The 21,810-nt window shown below is 47.4% G+C and overlaps 1 protein-coding gene across 1 annotated transcript in view; it reads right to left on the bottom strand.

Moving 5' to 3' along the window:
- Window positions 1–10,406: 10,406 nt before the first annotated feature.
- The window catches only part of ARMC9 (armadillo repeat containing 9), a 63,322-nt gene continuing 51,918 nt past the window's right edge, over window positions 10,407–21,810 (bottom strand). The window contains exons 23-25 of the mRNA XM_032193115.1: window positions 20,447–20,579; window positions 15,963–16,135; window positions 10,407–12,605 (exon numbers count right to left, since the gene is read on the bottom strand). Coding sequence (XP_032049006.1) covers window positions 12,583–12,605; window positions 15,963–16,135; window positions 20,447–20,579 — 329 coding nt within the window. The 3' untranslated portion in view covers window positions 10,407–12,582. The remainder of the gene's footprint in view (window positions 12,606–15,962; window positions 16,136–20,446; window positions 20,580–21,810) is intronic.

Genomic DNA, 21,810 nt, shown 5'->3' with positions numbered 1-21,810 from the left:
GGGGACAGACCCCAGAGCTCCAAATAAGAGGATGGGGTGAGCTTGCCCAAATCCCATGGGCACAGCCTGGGGAAGGACAGGGGACAGGGCACAGCCCGGCGTGGCCGTGTGGTTGCTTTAAGCCAGCGGCTGGATCCAGCTGTGACTGCCAGAAACCTTCCTGCAGCCCTGCCCGGGGCTTTTATGCATTTTCCAGCGGTTGCAGAGGCGCTTGGCGCGGCAGCTCACAGGGGAAACCGGGCTGACGCTGCCTCTGGCTCGTGGGGAAGGGAGGGGAGAGGGAAAAAAACATTTCCCCTCCCCAGGCAGCCCGATGCTGTGGATCCCCGTGTGGATAACGACAGCGAGCCAGCAGCCCTGGCTCGTCCCTGCCAGCCCGGCCGTGCCTCAGTTTCCCCTCCCAGCCTCACGTGGTGCTCGTGGCCCAGGGGGGCTGGTGAGGCCCCAGAGCTCAGGAGCTGAGCAGCATTTTGGAGTTTTCCAAGCGTGCTGCTGGCCTCTCCCGTGACTCAGATGGAGAGGCTGGCGCGGGAGGCACCTGAGTCTGGCGGCTGCCCGCTCACAGCCCTTATCCAGCCCAAATGGAAAATCAGACACTGTGCCCACCGCCGAGCCCCCAAGCAGGCACCTGCACCCCTGACCCCTTCACCACAGCAGTGCCCGCTGCTCCCAGGTCTCACCGGCTGACCCAAAATTTATCCTCTGCCAACGGAGACACACCTCACGGGTGGGTCCATCTCCAGCAAAGAGATGGGCCGGGGCAGGATTTTGGAGAGGGAGGGGGGCGACAGCCATTTGCTAGGCTGGGAGGGTTCCAGCCGTGCCTGAGCCCTCGGGAGAGGAGCACGGAGCCGGAGCCGGCACACCCAGCCGCATTCCTGAGGTTTGGTTTCCATGGTGGGCCATTCACCCGACGGTGAAGTCATGCTGCGGGCTGAGGTGGCCGCTGAGTTAATGCAGGGAGCCGGCTCCGTCCCCGATTCCCAGCAGCTGAGGACTCAGCCTCCCTCGAGGCGATCCCCTTTTTGGGGAAGCTCCGGGCACAGGCACAAGGCAAATCCCATGTGAATGGGTCCTGTCGTGGGACGGAGGGACAGACGGGCTGTCCTGGTGGGTCCTGCCAGCTGGGCTGTGACCCCCGGAGTGTTTTCTTCCCACTTCATCCCAGTGCAGCCACTGGTGACCGCAGGGCAGACGAGCACCGCCCTGGGAGCTCGTTGCTGCAGGGCTGAGGCCTTGAAGGCCTGCCCAGCGTTACAGAGAGGTGGGGAAGGACGGAGAGCTTGTGAATCATGTAAAGGGCAGGACGGAGCCCCTGCTGGGCACAACGTCCCCAGGGCGAGGTGACAGGGACACCCCCCATCCCATGCACCCATGGCACGGGTCTGCAGGACCCCACGGATCAATAACCCCGAGGGGTGGTGGAGGAATCCTTCGACCCCCTGTGCGCTGGGGCCGCGGTGCTGGGAGGAAACCTTGGCGTGACTTTCCAGCAATGTTCAACTCCAGTTCGGTCAACCAAAACCCCGTAAAGCGGCGTGTCTGTGTGGGACTCGTTTCCTGCTCAAACACGGCTGGAAGGCCTCCCGTGCACACCCTCCGTGCTGGCCCCGGCCTCCAGAGGCTCTGGGCTTTTGGGACTGACCCAGATCTTCAGTCTGAAGAAGAAATCCCCCCCCGAAGAAGAAATCCCATCCCACCGATATCCCAGCTCAGCTGGGACCTCACCCAGGAGCCAAGCTCCCTTTGGGGTCTGGCCCTGAGCCACCAGCAGCGTCCCATGCTCCTGCCTCCTCCTGTGCCTGTCACAGCAGGTGGGGACCCTGGGGACAGGGAAGGTGAAGCCGAGGACATGTAAGAGGCTGGCACAGCCTGGCAGCCGCGGGGTGTGGATCGGCCAGACCGAGGCTCAGAGACAGCCAAGGAAAACCATCGGGCCCAGGACAACATGCGCCAGCCAGGACGGAGCTCCAGCCCTGCAGCCCAATTCTCGGGGTGGCAAGAGGCAGCTCCCCTTCTCCAGGCCCCTTCCCTGAGCTTTATTTATTTATTTTTTCTGCTTTGACACCCTCAGATCCATGCTAAAAAAAAAAACGCTCCTCCAGGGCACCCCCCCCCCCCCCCGTGCTCCCCGCTCCTGTCCTCCACGCGCGCCTCCACCCCCGGCAGTGCCGAGCCTCTCGGCCTCCCCTCCCCGTCCTCCTCCTGCCTCCTCTCAACACTCATGATATTCATTTTCAGGCTCGATGCCTCCCGCAGCACCGCTCCGTCCCCCCTCCTGCTGGCTCCCGGCTCCCCGGTGACTCACGCCAAGCACACACTGAGCCCTTTCAGCAGCGCCCGGCCCCAAACACTGCCCCAGTCTTCCCGGCCTCGGCAGCGGGGCAGCGCTCCCGCCGAGCCCCCAGGCCTCTTCCCAGGCGAGGGGGCATTAAATAGTTTATGCTTATATTCTTCAGGGCACGGGCTCCAGGCCAAGAGGAGACATCAGCAGCGGTTGCAAAGAGGGAGGCTTTCAGGGCGAGGAGGGCAGAGCCCTTGCCGGTGCGCCCTGGGCCAGGAGAAGCAAGAAAGCAGCCGGCCGGCTTGGCCAGCCCGGGTGCCTTTGAGTAAAATCCAGCAGCCTTAAAAAAAAATAAAAATAAATAGATGTACTGGAGAAGAAAAAGGATCCTGAGCTGCTAGCAGGACAATTCCTGGCTCTGCCAGGATCTTTTCCCTCCCCGCTGCCTTCACCGGGCTTTCTCCGAGCCTCCCCAACAGCGGGGCTCTGTGAGGGGCCGGGGCTGAGAACAGGCTCCTCTGTGCCCCATGGCTCAGGGGTGGGAGCCCCAGCCAAGCTGCCCCTTCACCTGCACACCTTGTGAAATCCTGCCTTTGAGGAGCCGCTGGAAAAGCAGTCTGCAGAACAGGTTTGGAGACGGGCTGCAGGCTCGTGGCTGCGGGCAGCACCGCTCCAGTCCCGCTCCCACACGGGGACTTGTCCCTCTTGTGTCCCTGTGTGAGGTGCCGGAGCCCAGGGGAGCCCATGTGTGGTATCCTGCTCTGGTGTACCCCAAGAAGGGCCCTTACACCCCTAAAACTGTGGCTTTGGGGCTGTCACAGCAGGGTGCGCACACCCTGAGGGACCCAGTGAAAGAGGAGCTCCTCTCTGTGGGTGACACCATGGGGAAGCAAAATATCCGCAGCAGCAAGCCCCAGAGAACCTCTATGCACAGTGTTTCCTGTCTCTGCTTCCTTCCTGTCTGTTTTGCCGGGGATTTTCTTTCCAGTTTGCCAAAATACTCAAACTACCTGAAAAATCGGTCACAGACTGGTGCACAGGAGAGGCAGAGGTGTGTGCGTGGGGCCCGTGCGTTATCGCAGCCCTTGGCACAGCCCAAACCAAGGGGTCACTGCTCATGCACCTGCAGTGCATGAATGGAGCCTGCAGGGCCACGTCATACCCTGCTGTGGGCTAGGGAGCAGGCTGGAGAAAGGAGAAAACCCTACAAACTTGGCTGTGAACACCGCAAAGGGCAGAAAGCCAGGCTTGGAGGGGAATCCCCGGTCAGCTGGCACGAGCGCTCCCCAGCAGGGGCTTGGGTACGGCTCCGAGGTGCCCCCTCGCTCCTGGGCACCTGTCTTAGGACGGGAAAATAGAAAGATGCTGCCCAGAAGTCAGGCTGTTTTTTTTTTGTTTGTTTTGTTTTGTTTTTTCCCTTCAATGAACAAGGTGAGAAAGGAAAAATCTAGAAACCTGCACAGGAGGAATTTGGGGAGGAATTTGTTATCTGAGGGCCCGAGGTGTGCATGGCAGCCGCCCTTGCCTCGGGGTGCCTGCCAGGTTTCGGTAGCAGCAAGTTCCTCTTCAGCTCCTATCTCGAGTGAAACAGCCACAACTAAAGCAAAAGTGCATTTTATAGCCCCAGAAGCCGAGGGAAGGCTTTGGCAACCTGTACTTAACCTGGCAAAGGTCACCCAGAAGCCAGGCTCCTGGCCGTGAGGTCAAGCTGCCAGTGCACAGAGCCCACTGCCAGCCCCCTGTGCATCGCAGGAGCCCCAGGGCCAAGCAGAGAGCAGGATCACAAGTCTTGCAATTTCACTCTCACCCTAATAAGATGTGGGAGCTCTCCCTGCCAGCTTCCTCCCCAAACCACAGGAGTAGGGGAGATGACCCATCACCATCCTGACAAACAAAATCAGTTTTTAGGTTCGCAAATAAAAGCTTTATGCTGTGCTGGGAAAAGAATATAAGCATAAGCTGCTAATGATTATATGAACGATTTAAGTTCCCAGCTGCAGCCTCCTAAGCACCACGGCGCAGTGCTCCCTGCTGCCCTGCACCCTGCCCATGCTCACCCCGAGCTCTGCTCGCCCTGCTGTGATAACACCTGCAGCAACGCCGAGGGACCACAAGTTGCCCACACCAATGACAGCCACAAACCTAATAAATAATAATTAAAGAATAAGGATTAAATAATAAGGATTAAAGCAGGGCTGTCTGTAAAGCTCCCACCCTCCATCCTTGCAGCACTTGTGCCCAGGACCCTGCTCAGCTCCAGCTGCCTGCACTCCAGCAAGATTCAGCCCCACATCTCCGCCCCCAGGGATCTTCAAGCCTTGGGCAGGTGCAAAACGGGAACCTTATTTTAACCCCTTCCCTCAGGAAGGGGTTAAAATAAGGAGATGCTTCCAAGCTGCTCGGTTTGCACCAGAGCCAACTGCCCTGCACCCAGTCACAGCCCTATTTCTCAACCCCTCTGTGATGTTCGAGAAGGCCTGGAAGTGGGTGTGGTGGTAGTTTCTATTCCCTGCTCTTACCTGGTGGCTGTGAACCACCTCCAGCGGGATTTCGCAATGCTTCAGGCCCTCCTGCACCAGGACATCACGTTGCCTTCTCCCTGAAGGGCCTAACTGCATGCAACTCCTCGCTGCATGTACGCTTAAAGGTGTGCAAGGCAAACTGCTACCACCAGACTCAAGTTGCTCTAAAATAATTCATGCAGAACAATTCATTATGTATCAAAATGGCATTAGGTAATACAACAGGTTGAAAGCTGCTCTCACGCAGACCTGGTGCTACACGAGCAAACCAGAGCCTGGAGCTTCTCTGCTTTCCCCTTCTGCCTCAGAGCACCAGTCCGCACAGAAAGCTGGGACCAGCAGCAGCGTGTTTGGGGCCAAGGCAGCAGAAACTTCTCTTGGTTGAAGTGGTGCAAAGGGAGCTTCACCTCTCAGCACCGTTTTGCTCCCTTCAATCCAGCCCAGCACACAGTAAAAAGACAGACAGCAGGCACTGGGGGAAAACCTTCCCCAGAGTCCCCACAGCTGGAAGCACAAAACCCCTCCATGCCTGTGTCCTGCACTGCCTGATGTCAGGGTAAGCATCCCTCCTGCCTAAACGGGGTTTGGATATGTCTGGTGTACACTCCTTCCGAGGAAGCCCGTGACCAAAACCTCTCACTGCATTCAGGGCACATGTCCACAGATCCCCCTCACACGGTTAAAGGAAACCCCAATTGCTACTCCCCATAACGGCCCTGTGCTGAGTAACGGGGTGCCAGCCTCACAGCAGCCTCTGCTGCCGGCCGTCCCGTTCCTCCGGTGCACAGCTGGAGCCCAGCGCAGACCTGAACCCATACACTTGTGGCCATAACACCTCCCCCGTCATCTCCAGGGAGCCTAAGCAAGGACACATTTCCCCAGGGGCCGATTTTCCAGCCAGGACAGGGCATTCCTGGTACAAACCACACTCGCAGCCCCGAGGAAGGTCACTGAAAGAAACACGTGGGCAGCGCCGTAACCACGCCGAGCAGCAGTGCCAGGCTGAGTCACGTAAGATAAGGCAGCCTGTGACCTACTGCTTTGCCCAGCACAACTTGGGGGGTTATTATAAAGACAAAATCTGGTCCCAAGTCCTCCAGCACCTCACAGTCCCAGCCCTGCTGTCCAGGAATGGACGGAGAGGCGTCTAATGAAGCACCGAGGTCTCACCCCCGGCTGCACGAATGTAATGCACGACGATAACACTTCAGTGACTGACTCGCCCTAAACTGTTCTCATTAGTAAATGGTTTTGCATAAAGAACTGGCGTCACAAGTCAGAAGGTAAAGGTAATGAGAGATTTTAATCAGCCCCAGCACCGAAGGAAGGAGATTCCTGCATAACTCCAGCTGGAGGTGGAAAAGCTCTCCTCTGCTGGCGGGACCAGGCCTGCGCTGCCGTGGGATGAGCACCTCTCAAAGCCTCCCTCACCTCCGTAACACGAGCACGAGCCAGCCCTGCAGCGTAATTCCCATCACAGGAAAAAATACAGAAAAAATAACACAAACCAAACCAAAAAGCTAGAGAGAGGGAAGGAAGCAGAGACAGGAAACTACACGGATGCTCTCCAGAAAGGCCACTGAAGCAGGATGGAGGGCCAGATTTTTGTGCAGGCACTGGGGTGTGAGAGATGATTTTTTTCTGAAAAACCCACATTTTTAGGCACCTGGATAAAAACAACCAGCTTTCCGTGAAGATTCAAGCCCTCTCCCTGCTTTCAGCGAGGAGAGTGCAGGTGGAAAATCAGCTGTCTCCTCACAACCGCTTGGGGGAAGCTGAACTCAGCTGAAATATGGGATGCATTCATTCACAGACAGCAAATAATGAACATAATGAATTTTACAGCATGGATATCTTTTTTTTTTTTTCACAGTGGATTCCACAGACACAAGTGTATTCTCACCAGAAATGTGTAAGATCACCTGGGCTGGTTATGGTTAAAAGCCTGGGTCTCTGCCCTACGCGAGTAGGGCCTGGGGGCCAGGATACCCAGCAGGGACTCACCCTGAAATTGGTTCTTATTGCTGCCATTTCAGAGTGATTTGGGACATGACATGCAGTATTGGCTTCTGCTTTAGGAGCTCGAAGTGCGGTTTCAGAGGACCTTGGAAGCTGCAGGAGGATTTGTGGAGCCTGGCAGCCGCTCAGGCCTCGCTGCAGCACTCAGCACGGCTGTGGGAAAGCCTGCATCCATACCAGCAGCACCTTCAGTCACAAGGCCTGGAGAGAAATTGAAAGAGTTTCATGGGAAATCACGACAGGCCACGATCTGCCACGTTAACAAAAACAAACAAGTTGTCTGCTTGGGGTAAGCAGTTGGAGAAAATGGTAGAAATGTCAGCAAGGCGTGCTGCTTGACAAAGAGCTCGTTTGGCGTGGACGGCCCCGCTCCTTGCTACCAACACGAACCACGGTCCCAAAGGCAGTGCATGAACAGACACAAACAATAAACGGATTTGTTCTCGGGAAGCATTCAACCTCTGCCAGCAGTCAGCCGGATCCAGACAAGGGCTACGGCCGTCAGAGCGGCACATGGCAGCCCGAAGGAGGAACTATCACTTGGCACGGAGCTGCTATTTCCAGCACTCACATCCCATCCGCCTCTTAGCCCGGCTTTTTCGCTCTTCAGAGAAAGAGGACTACGTGCCTGTAATGAAATCTCCAGCTACAAAGGCCAGGATTTCTCCTTGGGATCAGCAGGGGGAAATGTCCTTGCCTGCTAAAAATCCCTTCGTAGGTAGGGCTGAGTTTTGGCTGGCCGCAGCAGTCATAGCTGTCAGCTCCAGCCTTAAAGCACCTCAAGCACCTGCAGGATGAAGGCTGTTGGTTGTGGTATCCACTCTTCCTTATTGCCCTGTTTGCTCTTTTACTTGGATTTAGCTCCCAGTGCTATGCAAAGGAAAACAAATAAAATGAAGTGATAGTTTAATGTCTTGTAAAAAGAAAAGAGTGAGAGGTAGTGGATGCCATCTTTTTAATTACAGGTCATTCATACCCAGAGCAAAGTAAGTGACACTCCCGAAAACTATGGACCTAAAATCATATGAGATCAGCATTTCCCATATTTGAAGAAGATAAGCACAAGGCAAACATTTAAGGTTGTCACTGGACTTTCTGACAATTTGCATGAAGCTTTCTCACTTTCATTTCCACAAATCAATATCATAGCTCCTCGGAAACTTGGACTATGCGAAAGGACAGCCGAGAGAACTGAAAAGGGCACGTTCCCGAAAATTATTAGATGTCCCAGGGTGTGCCACTTGGCCTGTCGTTTGGAGAACATTGGATCCTCAAGGAGTGGAAGTTTAGCTCATGGTCCTGGAGTTGAACACAACACCCTTCCTCTGCAGGGCAGAATGCAGCCAGGAGCTGGAAAGAAACCTGCTTTGAAACACCAGATACCAACCACTGACCAGGCGCCAGGTAGAAGGATTACTGGTCTGATAACACAGCCTGCCCTGGGCTCTGCACCCAGAAGTTCCTTTAAAATCTGCTGGCAGCAGATTCCCACACAACCTGGCTGGAAGAGCTGAGTCTCATCTGCTTTGTTTGCCCCAGAACATCTTGTTTCTCACCTGTCACTGCATTCTCAAGAGTCCCCCTCCTTTTTTGATTTATATGAATAGCAGAGGTCAGGAAAGTGCAGGAGGCCACACGGCTTAGTCACAGAGGTGTTTTAATACTCAATTCCCACCAAGGTCAGCGGAGACCTGTAAAACTGTATCTCTAACCTCTTGGTTAGCCAAGCCCATGCACCACCTTGCACATGGCATAATCAGGTGTGTCCAAACCTTGCAGGGCTTGGCTCAAACACCCCACGATTAGATCGGCTCGCTGAGCAAGGTGCACCTCCCTGCTCCCTGCCACTTCCTCTGCTGGGGAATGATTTGTCCCCAAATTGAACCAGACTGCAGCCACGTCTGAGGATGGTGTACGCTGCCAGAAGTTCTGGCTCAAAGATGAACTCCAGGTCCCGGAACGAAGGGGCTGGGGGAAATACCTGGGGCAAAGGTAGCTTGCTTGCCTTCTTCCTGCTACTGCTCCAACATGTGCATGAAGGCAACACAGTGCTTTTCATCCCTGTGCTGTAACCCCTGATGTTTTTTTTAGAGACCAGTGAACTTTATTTAAAGCAAATATCTCAAAAATCAAACCAAACAACCCTTTTCCCTCCCCAACACAGGAATATTTTGTCTCCAGAGAACTTCCTTGCTTGTCTCCCCCCACGCTTATAGTCCCTCTAAGGAATAACAGCTCTGACACCCAAAAAGTGTCAGTGGTGGCATCCCACATGCCTGGGCTCTCCTCATGAGAGACCAAAAACAATGTGTGGCACACACCTGCTTTGCAACACTTCTGGGCAAACAATGCTGACAGCAGAGGCAGGCCAGGCTGAACCAAAGGGAGATGCATTTCCAATTCAGGTAGAGACAAAACAGCTGAGACAGAATTTGTCGATAATAGAACAGCACAAGGCAAGCAAACACACAGCCTGAAAGTGCATGAAACCCTAGGGAAACCTATCACAGAAAGAAAAACTCACATGTGCCTTCAGAAGCATTTCTACTTGGTCAGCACCAGATGATTTTAAAGCAACTGTACGGAATGAGCCTGACATGCAAGTTTAAATAGACATAGGCAGTTCATGCTTGGACAACGCTCAGAGAAACACAGTTTGATTTTTGGGTGGTCCTGTGTGGGGCCAGCAGTTGGACTTGATGATCCATGCGGATCCTTTCCAACTCAGGATACTTTATGATTCTGTGCCCCATTAACACTGAATGTAGAGGTTATACACAAGAAGCACATCAGCATCACGTAGCACTTTGGTCACACAAACAGCTGAAGGGGACTTTTTGTGTGTTACGTGCAGTTACTGCATCTGCTTATCGGAAATAAAATTAATCAGTTTAGGTACAATCACCTCCCTCTCATTCAGGAGGCAGCTTCCACTGTTCCTGTTACAAATTTACCAGGATGGTGTTGTATCTAGCAGCAGCCTCTGCGTGACAGATACAAGAAGTACCTAACAACTTTTAAGAGCAAGGTGCAGAATTTGCTATATGCATGTTACTGACCTTTTATCCAGGGACCTCTCAACCCCAAATAGTGGTGCCCCACTAACAAAGGCAGAATGAGCATTTAACATTAGCTTCAAAACCTCCTGACTGGCATTGCAGGGGCTTTTTGTGAGCAACAGAGAGAAACAGAGAACACGTTACTTTGTCAGCCTCACAAGCTACTGCTCAGCTGCTACTTTATTTCAAAGCATGTACACAGTTTCTCTCTCAAGTACTTGGAAAATGAAGTTTCTCAAACATCAATATAAAAATACTCTCACAGTTTTCAAACTCTGTACTCACTCCAAGATACCTAAGACTTGAACATGAAAAAACATACACGTAGAGTTCTGCCTTGCAGTGGGCCTGCATAAGAAACACACAAGGACATACACTTCAGTTTGTTCCTTTCAGTTTTCCTCATCTGTTGGTTGTATTTTGCTTTTCACTTATCTTGATCTGGTGGAGGGCAGCTACTTTTGGCTGAGTTACAGAGTGATAGTTTTAACCTCACCTAACAGTAAACCCAGGGAGTTGTTGTTTTTTTTTTTTTTTTTTTTTTTTTAATAGTTTGCACTCAACTCTTTTCAAAGGCTGTTCTGCATTTCAGAGAATCAGGTCTGCTCAAACATGAAACTCAACACCGCTGTAAAATAAATAAAATTCAACTGCTGGGGCACTCTGTGTATCCACATATGCAAATGAACTTGCTTAGCACTTCAGTGTTAACAACCTGCCCATTGATATTACCAGCTGGAAAAAAGATAGCTTTTCAGAGGGAAAAGAAAAACTGCCTGCCATGCAAAACTATTAGGTGAGTTCTTATGGCTGCGTCCTATTGCTGCCCTTCTGTAAATCAAAGGACATTTTTTTTCATTAACTATGTTTAACAGCATTGAGAGCAGGTGGGCGCACAAATCAGGAATTTTCTGTGATTTCACAAAGCACAAATCAGAGGTTTTCTGTGATTCATCTATCACTGTAATCTACAGGAAAAAAGACTATCAGGTGTCTCTAATTACTCTATGTCCTACGCAGCTGGGGCATTAAAGCAAAACCCATACCCTGCCTGCTTTGTGTTAGTCTGTGCAGTTACTGAGCAGAAAGTTTCACGTGAATACGACCAGATTTTCAACTGTCTTGTCCTTCAAAACATCTTAATTCCAATTTGAAGTCTATTAGCCAAAGGGGTTAGAGGAACTTGCCTGTTGGATCCCTTTCCACAAAAACCTGATGCAGCATCACTGGTCTTGGGTCTCATGGCAACTACACCGAGTGAGGAAATGCCTTGCCTATTCAGTTGCCATCACATACCGAGAGGCATAAACAACTCAAGGTCTCATCGGCACAAGCATAAAGCTTTCTTCTGTTCCTACGGAAATGTTTGGTGGCTTTACAACTCTTTACTCAAGCGGGAGGCAGCTGTCACTGTTGGAGTTGCTTGACTTTTTATTTTTAGGCTGGGTTCCTCTTGTTTGTTTCTCAAGGTGGAACTCCAAAACAAAAGCTTTGGCTTCTCCCTTTTACACCTGCTAAAGCATTTGCTTTGAAGTCCATTTACAATGTTTTCTGCTTCAGTGGCAGCCAAGCTCCAAGGTAAACTGCTTTTCTGTTAAAGTTTTTGCTGTTGTCCTAAGAGCTGTGTCATACAAAGGGATGTGCAGGCTTCATAATTTACTGGCAGAACTAACTGCTGGGTTTTGATTTAGCGAAGGGCTTCCTGATTACCCTTACCTATTCAGCACTTTGTGTTCACTGAAGACCAGCATAAATTCCATAAAGACATAACCAATCACTGTTCAGAAGTGAAGAATTTAAAATGTGACAAAGACCAAAGGTCATTGTCCACAGCCACACACGCACAGAACACTGTTTCTAATCTGTTCACATCTCATGGTTTCTCCTATGAATGAAGAAAGTTCTTAATTCCAGTGGAAAATTAATTATTCATTCTACAAATGTTAAGAAACAACATTAAGGGGAAAAAAATGAATGAATAGGAATAATTGCTGTAGATAAACCTGCTGACCAGATCCTCAGAGATAAGCATGGCTGGATGGTGCTTTAGGCACTGGCAGAGTTTTTCAACTGCCTCAGGACAATCAGAAGTTGACAAAATACTTTCTCTTCAGTCTCTGGTGGTCAAACAGAGATCTCACTCCACATAGAACTGCTCCAGGCAGTGAGGCTCTACACAGATAGCGTACACTTTCCTTCCTCGTGCAGATGCAGATCCTTTGAACACAGATATTCCCTAACTCATTCACAACAGCATAATTTAAATAAAGCAAGTTACAGACTTGTTCAGCAAGCAATATGTAAACAAGACAGTTGCTTGGCCAGACTCCTGTGCTGAGCCCTACAGACCACCTCCAAAGGCCATTTACTCTGACACAAAAAGCAGAGAGCAAGAGACTTCTGGAGGTAGCAATGTCACTTTAGAATAAACTATCAGAGACAGTGGGACTATATCCATCTACCGTATCAGTTGTGGGCACCTGCTGAGACCTTGAATTGTAACAAGGCCTTTGTCTTAGCCAGCTTTCGAGAGGACTACAGATGGATCCCATCAGATAATCCCTGAATCACCATGCAGGGCACACGCCGTGCAATGTTAATAACCTCTTCTCGGTAGGTCGCCAGTAAAGCTCATTACAGGAAGCTGCTTCTGCCCTTCAGTAAAGTGACAGGTGATTCTTGAGGAAAGGAACTGTTCTCACTTCCTGGAGGACTGAGCGCCTGCAGGGAGAAAAAAAAAAAAAGAAAAGAAAAAAAAACTCTGTCAGTTGAAAGCAGCATTTATCACTAGGCAGGAGTTGCCTGAGGGAACACTTGTTTGATCCATACAGTGACACAACCAGCACAAAGAACACACACAAAGGCACCTTAACCACTGGTGCTGCAACTTCAAAATGCAGAATGTGCTTACAGGAGCCAGCTGTCCGGGGTCACTGAAAGAACTTCTGGAGTTGCAGGAAGCCACAGGGGCAGGTCACAGTCCTGATAAAATCCTTCTTCATTCTTTTGGTACAGATTTTTCTGTCAGTCTAGTTTCACTGTGCCCTAGAGTGAACCAACGTGGGATGCTGCACACGTACCTTTAGCGTGTCCATAAAGAGGTGCTTGGAACAGATGCAGAGTAATGCATGAAGACTAAATCATTCTTTCCCATCCACATGGAGCACATAAAGCAGAGCTGAAAAAGTTTAGATTTGGAGGTCCTCTTTGTCTTCTAGCCACTGTGTCACCCCTATACCAGCTAGGAAGGGGATTCAGCAGAAAGCTCCAACGTGGTTGGTTTTATTTTGAGGAGCTCAGTTTTGCTGTAAGGTACAGCTTTAACACTCCACTAACAGTGGGCTACATCTCAGGCAGCAATCTGGCCCCAGGCCTGTAGCTGCACTAAGTACCTGTGCTTCCTCTGCATTCCTCAGGCATTCCACACACTCTACACTCCGAGAACAGCAGTCCAGCTAGTTCAGCTAGGTTTGCGTCAAAGCAACTTATTTCCAGTAAGTACACCTACAATAAATTTTAAAAACAAGCTAAAACCTGTCTCTAAAATAAGCCATCACATCAATAAGTGCAATCAGAAACTAATCTTTTTCTCACCATTTGTCCAGAGCTATATAAACTTTTATTTCTCCAGAAATACAAAGGAATCCACGAGGTAAAGACAATCCTCCAGAAGTCTCTTTTAATATGTAAAAAAACAACATACCTATGCAGTAGGCAAATGGAAGGCAGCAACTGCTGAGATCTACTAATTGCTTAGATCTGTCCATCTGACACCACTTCCAACTCATCTACAAAAGTCAACTGGGAAATTAAAGGAAGAGCAGCACAGAGCTTTATCAAGGGCTCACCTGCTTCAGATGCTTCCCTGTACCTTTAAGCAGAAGCTTAAAGGGAATTAAATTTGGAAACACAGAGTTTGGACTTGGGTGCTTAAAGCCTTTCTAAAGTCCTTTAAAAATCAGGTCCTTAACACCAGCCTCTCAATTTTCCAAACCATAAATACTTGTGTGAAAGCCACCTGCAAGATGCAGAGTAACTAACAGGTGCCTTATGACAGCAGACAACAATACAGAATAAAATAGGGTGGATGGCATCTTGTTTGCAAAACAATTTCTTTGCTATTTTTTGGCAGGAAGATAAGGAGTTTAGCGTTCTTTTGCTGCCTTCAAGTCTGTCTCGCAAAACCTATGGACAGATAGAAAACAAGTTGCCTGAAACCCCAATGAAAAACTCTGAAGAAAAGCTAAACGGACACAAAATGAGATGCAATGTTCTCAGTGCATGATGCCCACAAGTATGCTGTAAGACAAATCCTATCTAACAAAAGTTAAAAATTAAGAGAGCCCAAGAGTCTGGCCTTACAAGTTACATACACTGAATCAATAAAGAAACACAAACAACACAGAACTCTGATTAAACTCTCCTTTAACTCAACTTCAAAATAAGCTAGATTGTGCACTGTGCCACTGGAAAAGGAACTTAATTCACATCCCTACAAAAGCAACCATACATGTGTCACATCTTTCACAGGGCACAGACACCCAGGAGCGTAGAGTTCTGCTGGAGAAACTAGAACATGTGGACAAGTTTGTGTGCACACATATACTCTTTCCTTTTTAATGGACTAGTGCTTTTGGAAATGAAGCTAAACAGGTAACAGGGACAGACTCTTGGCTGTTAGCATCACATTCAGCCAGGGCAGAATGGAACTCCCCTCACAGGAAATGTAAAGCATTGATGACAGAGGTGAAACACAGGGCATACGCAGTGAAAGTAACACTAAAGCAGCTGGCAGTTATTACCTAAGCATGGGATCACTCGAGCAAATAATCGCTAGGTCAAAATCTCACTTAGTTACCAGGGACATCCTCTTTCATTGCCTCACCTGTACTCCCTGAATGAAACCACGCAATCTCCTCACATATACGACCACACGAAATGACAATAAGTAAGCAATATAGAAGGTTCAAGAAGCTCCTTCCTGCTCTGTTGCTGATTTACTGTATTATTTCAGCTCCCTACAATTAGTTTTCCTTATCTGTAATTAAAAGTTAATGATAAGCACCTATCTCAAATTCCATGGGCAGGTTTAAAAAGTGCTATTAGTTTCCTGGTGTGTTTTTTTTTTTTTTAAATGGTTCAAGGTAACAGTTACAGCTAAAGAGTCATGCTGACGTTACGTTGTGATAATCATCATATTCTAATTGTATCGTAAAAGTTTAGTGAACCTATACCACGTTGCTATTTCCATTTTTATTGCTGCTGGCGCCAGGGATATACCTGAATGCGGCTAGTCCAGCCCCAGGAGTATATTTGAATCCAGCTAGTCCTTTCTGCACCCCAGAGAAAAAACTTATTCACACCCTCCACATCTCCATACGTGTTTACTGTTGTGTAAGCAACTGAGACCAACATTTCTATTTTAGTGGGCTCACGCTGGCAGGCCTAGAGCATGCTTCCACCTCTTCCCTCCAACCTCAGGTCCCTGCCTTCCTCTCCTCTGAGCCCACTGCAACCTAGCACTGCTTACGCTTCTGCAGGCAACAACACATCCATCTGGTTCTCAAATCCAAGTTTCCAGCAGAATGCTGACTGCCACAAGCAGCACACCATGCCTGGCAGCCTTCTTGCTAGGCTGCCCTAGCCCATCTCCTGAACCGTCAGACATCTGGTCTACATTCAGTGCAGCGCAGACACACCCAGGAATCCAAATTGAAGAACGTTAGACAAGCTATACAGTGGAGTGAACAAGTGTCTAAAGAAAAGGAGACAGTCTAATGACATCCAGAGAATGTCTAATCTGAGACTAGAAGCTTCCCCCCATACTTTTGAGCCACTTTTCTCCACCCAGAGACAGGAAAAAGCACGTCTCCAACTGTTCACATGACAGTCTGGAAATAGGAGCAGTGTTCAGCGGGATATAATTCCATGGTTGTGCATCCTGCAGATGACAAGTACAATGTCATATACTCCTGGCACATTCGTAGAGTACGACTTCATTCCTGGAGAGCTCCCGCAGAGCTCCCTCCTTTCCCATCCCAAGCGCTGACAAGGAGAAGGGTGATGTTTTCCACTTACTCTGTCTGCTCCTTGTGGATGATCCTGAGGAGCTCGGCCGGCTCGTTTGCTGGGGACCAGACTGAGAAAACTGCGGGGCAATGGTCGGGAGCTTTCCCTTCCTGGGGCTGGCACTCTGCACTTCAGGAGTGCGAGGGATCTTGGGTTTGCTGGTAAAGGCTGAGAAAAACTCGCTGTGGGAGGACATGGAAAGGGTTAGTAACACACAGAGAAAAGCATACGCACAGAAAATCTGCAACCAAGTGAAACCTGGCCTGCTGTCACCACACCAGAATGCCCCAAATTCAGGGTGACTACAAACGGAGAGGAACGTGGCACCACAGGTACTATCCTGGGGTATGTACTCATTGCACAGCCTCCCTAAACTGGCTCTGTGGACCTGTCTATCCTACTCAAACCTGATTATTTGGACAACAGGATTGAACAGGTCCAGGTAAGCCCCTTGCAAATAAATAATAGATGTTTGGCTTGTGTTGTATAGCTTGTTTTCTATTGTCTTCATCATATGCAGACTCATTCTGAGGTACAAAAAGCATATATGAAAGCTACAGCACAGGAATACATCCTTCTAGGGCACTAACTATTACATACAGGTCATAATATTGGCAGACACAGGCATCCTCCCTGGCTCCCAGCTGTGACAAGATTCGTAGATCTCCCAAAAGGTCTTTGTCAAAAGAGCAAAAAGCTCTGATGGCATCTATAAAATAAATTCCCTATGCACACGGGTTCCTTGTTCGTGCTGAGAACACAAACCAGCTGCTGTTATTTCACAGTCTGCACATGCTGCAAGAATACAATTATTTAAAATGTAGTCCCTAACTGCGTGAGGACACACTGTCCTTCCCTGCCCCTAGCATCAATATATTCTGATACACAAAAAGTGAAGGCTACCAGGAAATAGTAAGCCTTAAATAATTTTGAATCTATATTCATGTTGGCTCTAGTGAGTCAATTTTCTCTTAAAAGGAGAAAAGATTAAACTGAAATAACAGCTACATGAAGAAACACATCATATTAAAGGGAAGTGAAAGCAGAGCCAAAGCAAGAGAATCATAAAGGTGCCATCGAAAGGAAAGTGATTAAAATTTTATTTGGAAAGTCCCCGTGTTATTAGCTCCATCAAAAGAACCCTTTGTGACCATCAGAAAGGGTGATTAGGAGGATTTTCAAGACATTTAATCCCTCCTGCTCTCCTGGGAATGCTGCTGAGTCAGTGATTAGCCATTCCCCTGCTTCACCTTGCAGGGAGATCTGTCAGCAAACGTTTCTTTTATATTTTAAGTGGCATTAATTGTCTGCATTTTGCATTTGTATATGTTAACTATTAAGGGCAGAGACACTCTAACTCCTTTCCTCAGAGCCACCTCTGCAGCCCTTTACCTATCACTGAGCATGACAAGCATTAAACTTGTAGCCTTTCAAAAGGGAAGGTGGCAGATGGCAGCAAAACCAGCAAATCCAAGCCAAAAAAAAAGTAAGATTGGCTAGATTCACCCCAAGCCGTGGATCCCAGATGTATTTAAATGTCTCTCTCCATAAAATAGTTTCATTGTTATTGCTTGTTTGTCGTTTTATTCGCTCAGATTCAAGAGTTGGGTTTTCAATACACTTGTGCCAGTCATGTTAACCTCGTGTGGATTACGATACGCTGACACAGATGAAAAAGCAAGACCCAACAGCCTCACAGAAGTATTTGAGCCATAAATTAGTTTTTTTGTTATTTGGCACTAGATTAAAAAAGTTGCATCTGTATTCCTAAGCACTAAAAAGCATTTTTATAGCCACGAACAATCTCAGTTTCACCAGAGTAACCTAGGCAGCTCTACACACCTGGGAGACAAAGCACGGTAATGCAGTCAGTCACTGGACTTGATGAAAGAGAAAGAATATATAACAGTCACGTACGATGGCTCACATATTTACAAACTCTCTGGGAAAGGATTATATGAAATAAATTGGTAGCAAACACCGTAAAGTTCAAAGAAAAAATCTGCTGGTGTTCTGTCAGGATGTGTAGGATGTGTCCATGTATGCAGGTGTCCCAAAATGACTTTCTCCTACAACAATGAAAGGAGACCAACAGAAAAGAGGTAATCCTCAAAATACCATAAAAATCCTTCTATCTGGCTTCCTTTAGGACTTGGGCAGATTAAGAAAGAAGCAGCAAAATCTAGTGTGGAAAAATGTTCTATAGTATTTAGTAAAAAAGTCATTTGTGACAATGTGTGGTAATTCGAGAGCAAATGTTCTAACAAAAAATAAATCAGAGAAACCTACGTTTGCATTGACAAGAAATAAAACTGATTACTTGGAAAAAAATAAGATAGTTATTAAAAAGTGCACAACAGACTGACACGGAGATCTGAATAACCAACCAAGACATGTGAGAAGACTCGACATTCAAATACGAGTTATGGACTGCTTTTTCCAAGACAAACACACTTGGACTTCTGACCAGTTTTACCTGATTATAACAAAGGTGAGACTATTAGAAACCAAAGAAGGCCCCTACAGAGTTTAATCTCTTTACTGTGACGATGCTGGTCATAGTCACAATAAAACATAGGGAATTCTTCAAGCAAGCCTCAATCGTAAACTCAAGTCTATTAGGCACAAGTTTATGCTTGATTAACTACAAGGCATATAACAGATCTATATATGATCAAAACGCTGCATCACCACAAGTCAACCTTCCTTTTCTCATACATACCTTTTCTAGGAACGTCTTGGTATTTGCCTAGTAGGAAGGGAGGCAGCTCTTGTGGTAGACATATGACCAAAGCAGTGATTTATTCACTCTGTTTTGCAAACACATTAAAATACACTTCCAGGGAGGAAAAAATGAAAGAAGAATAAAAAGGCAGGGCCTAGTCGTTGCAACATGAGCACATGAACAAAAGACCCCTGACACAGAAAACTCTGTGTTCTGCTTGGACTATGAGTGGTTACATTCCCATATCCGTAACTCGAGGCTGCTTTGTAAATAGAGATTATCGCTTGCATGGTAAGGAAGCATACACGTACAATGCACAGATACGATCTGCTTCTGCAATACTGCATCCTTAATTTCAGTTACGGATCCACCTATTAGTGATATTTATATAACCTTGTATTCAGAAAGAGCAAAGATTACTAGGGACATACCTTTTAAACAATGGATTATAACTGTAGAGAAGCAAAGCTTCACACTAAGGTAGGGGACAAGATACTGCCTATTTATGATCTCTTGCAAGCAAATGCCTGAATAGTAACCTCGCTACATCAGCCAGCGCACAAAGCAAGCAAAATTTTGCCATCAAATTCTGTTTGTATTTGCAGTATGTGCTTAGATACTGTTATGTTAACACGGAAGTAAAACCAATAATGCAGGAACAGGGTTATGACTACTACGCACTTCAATTACTTGCCAGTGCTAATTTGTTAACAGCATGTAATTTCTCAGACGTCACCATTGGAAGAGCAAAATTGGAAAAAAAATATTTACAAAGGCATCTGTAGGCCAGAAAGAAACAAAGCTCTAAGCAGAGAATCTAGCTTTCAGAAGTGCTAGAGCTTTAACTGACACAAGTAACTGAACATTACTGAAAAAAAATCAGACCCATAGAGAGTCTGTAAAACCTCTCCTTTAACACATCTCCACCCATTCTGTGTTTTACTCTTGGAATGTATTTGCTTTTAACATTTCTCTACACTCACTGTTTAAAACTTGGCCCAATCAAACTACCTTTAGGAAAAAGCTGTTAACGTCTGAAGGACACATGTGGGTCCTGAAAAGCTTTGGTAAATCTCGGTCCAATTCCTAATGAATTACTAGTTCTCACCCAGTATATAACATCACAGTCCTCCATATGAGGAGCTTCACAGAGGACTCAATGCATGAACAGGAGAGTAAGATCTTTCTTCTTCTTTTGACAGATTTTCTTTTTTTTTTTTTTTTTCCAAGATAAAATTGAAACCCATTTTGTGAGAACTTGTAATACTTTAGTTCTTTCTTATACCCACCTAGCAAATCAATCATCAGGGATTCTGGTCAGCTGTGTTAGCAACACAGCATGTTTAAACACACAAATCCACTTAAATGCTTAATTTCTCTTTTGCATGTTAATTCCTGCCCTGTTCCCATTGCTGTCCCTCTTTCTTTACTGTTTAAATGATTTTTCATGGGGTACAGTACAGTCATCTACGGAAGCAATCAGGAAGTTTTACTTGCAGGAGACCGGGTTGTGCATACATGTGACGTTCATTAATAACGTCTTGCTTGAGGTTTCTCCTATTCTGGACCAGATGCTTAGAAATTGAACAGCTGCCGCTGGCACTACTAAGGGTATTTTGTTTGGCAAGCACCACCACAGCTGTCTCAGACCAGACTACATCATACATCAAATGACTTCACAGATTGTCTTTACAGCAGCATGGAATTAGCTGGTAAGTCCCCTCAGACTCCTCTTGCACTCTTAGATACTCATCTGAATAAATCATACCTATGAGATTGCCCATTTACTTTGTCCTGGGTGAAGTCAGTGGATCGAGAAGACAAGATATTGTCACCACCCGGGATGCTTCGGTCCGTTCTATGGCCTGATGAGAATACTTTGGATGACTTCGTCTCAATTGCTATTCAAAAAGGAAACACAATTCAGTGAGAAGTTGGCTCTTTACAATTCACTAGAAATACAATCAAGTCACGGCTCCTGCTGTATGAAAGAAAGGTTGAGACAAAAGCAGGCTACTGAGTTACTGTGGCAGAGTTTATAGCTCGTCAGCTGAGCCAAGGTAACTGCATGTGTGCATCCTCCTAGCCCTTTGCAATTGCAAGGTAAATCATGCTTGGATCATTTTCAAAGCAGCTATACTCTGCATTCATCAGTTAAAATATATCAGTTATTAGCTGATACCTCATTAAAGCCACAGGAATGCAACCTCTTGCAGTTGTCTGTCCACATCTGTAGTGACAGGCAGACATTGCAGACAAAAAGCTGTTTTAAACACCTCCATCAGAACTGAGGTCTGTTACATTTGCTCACTAAACCTCACATTTTGCCTTATGCTGACACAAAAGGGAAGAACAGGCAGCTTGCTGAGGATCACAGGGCTACCGAGATGTGCAAGTCCAGTAAGAGCCTAGGGAAAATTCCCAGCTCCATTCCTCCACATTCCTCCCATGCCTGGGACAGGCTGCCCTCCTGTTTTTATTTGCTCTCACTTGCTGAGTGGGATACCAACCAGGCCACTTCCAGACAAGCACCTGGCTGCCCAGTTAATGTTCTCTCTGATATTCACTGGATATGTAAATAAGGTGACCAAGGTTCATCTTTAGTATGCAAGCCTATTCATAGGAGACAAAAAAAAAGTCATAATAATAATCTCTTTACCAAATTGATAAAAAGTGAGGACGGTCCCAGACAGAATCAGAAAAAAAAAAAAGAAAAAAAAAGAACATGACTCAAGAACAGATGAGTAGATCCAGGTGCAGAGAACATTGAGAACTACTTTCGTTTTTAGAAAACAGAAGAGGATAAAAGTTTCTTGAAGCTAAGCTTTGCTTGAGACATGACATTGATGATGCTGACTGTTCACGTGAAGCTTTTATTCTTTTCCTCTCCCCCCCCAACTATTATTATTCATTTCATAACTTGATTGCGTGCAACTCTGAAACCCAAAATATTCATGTGATGTGGGAAAATACATGCTGAAGTGAGCAGGTTTCTGGTGCTGCACGATGACTGTCAGACCGAGATCTGAATTCAACACACTATATATTCCATTTCACAGCAATGACATTTGCCTGGGCACGATGGGAGCCCCTAGAAGCAGTACAACTATTTTTACATCTTTCTTACGCAGT

The sequence above is a fragment of the Aythya fuligula genome, chromosome 9 (genome assembly GCF_009819795.1).
Source record: "Aythya fuligula isolate bAytFul2 chromosome 9, bAytFul2.pri, whole genome shotgun sequence".
NCBI lineage: Eukaryota > Metazoa > Chordata > Aves > Anseriformes > Anatidae > Aythya > Aythya fuligula.
This window is presented reverse-complemented; position numbering and strand designations above follow the sequence as displayed.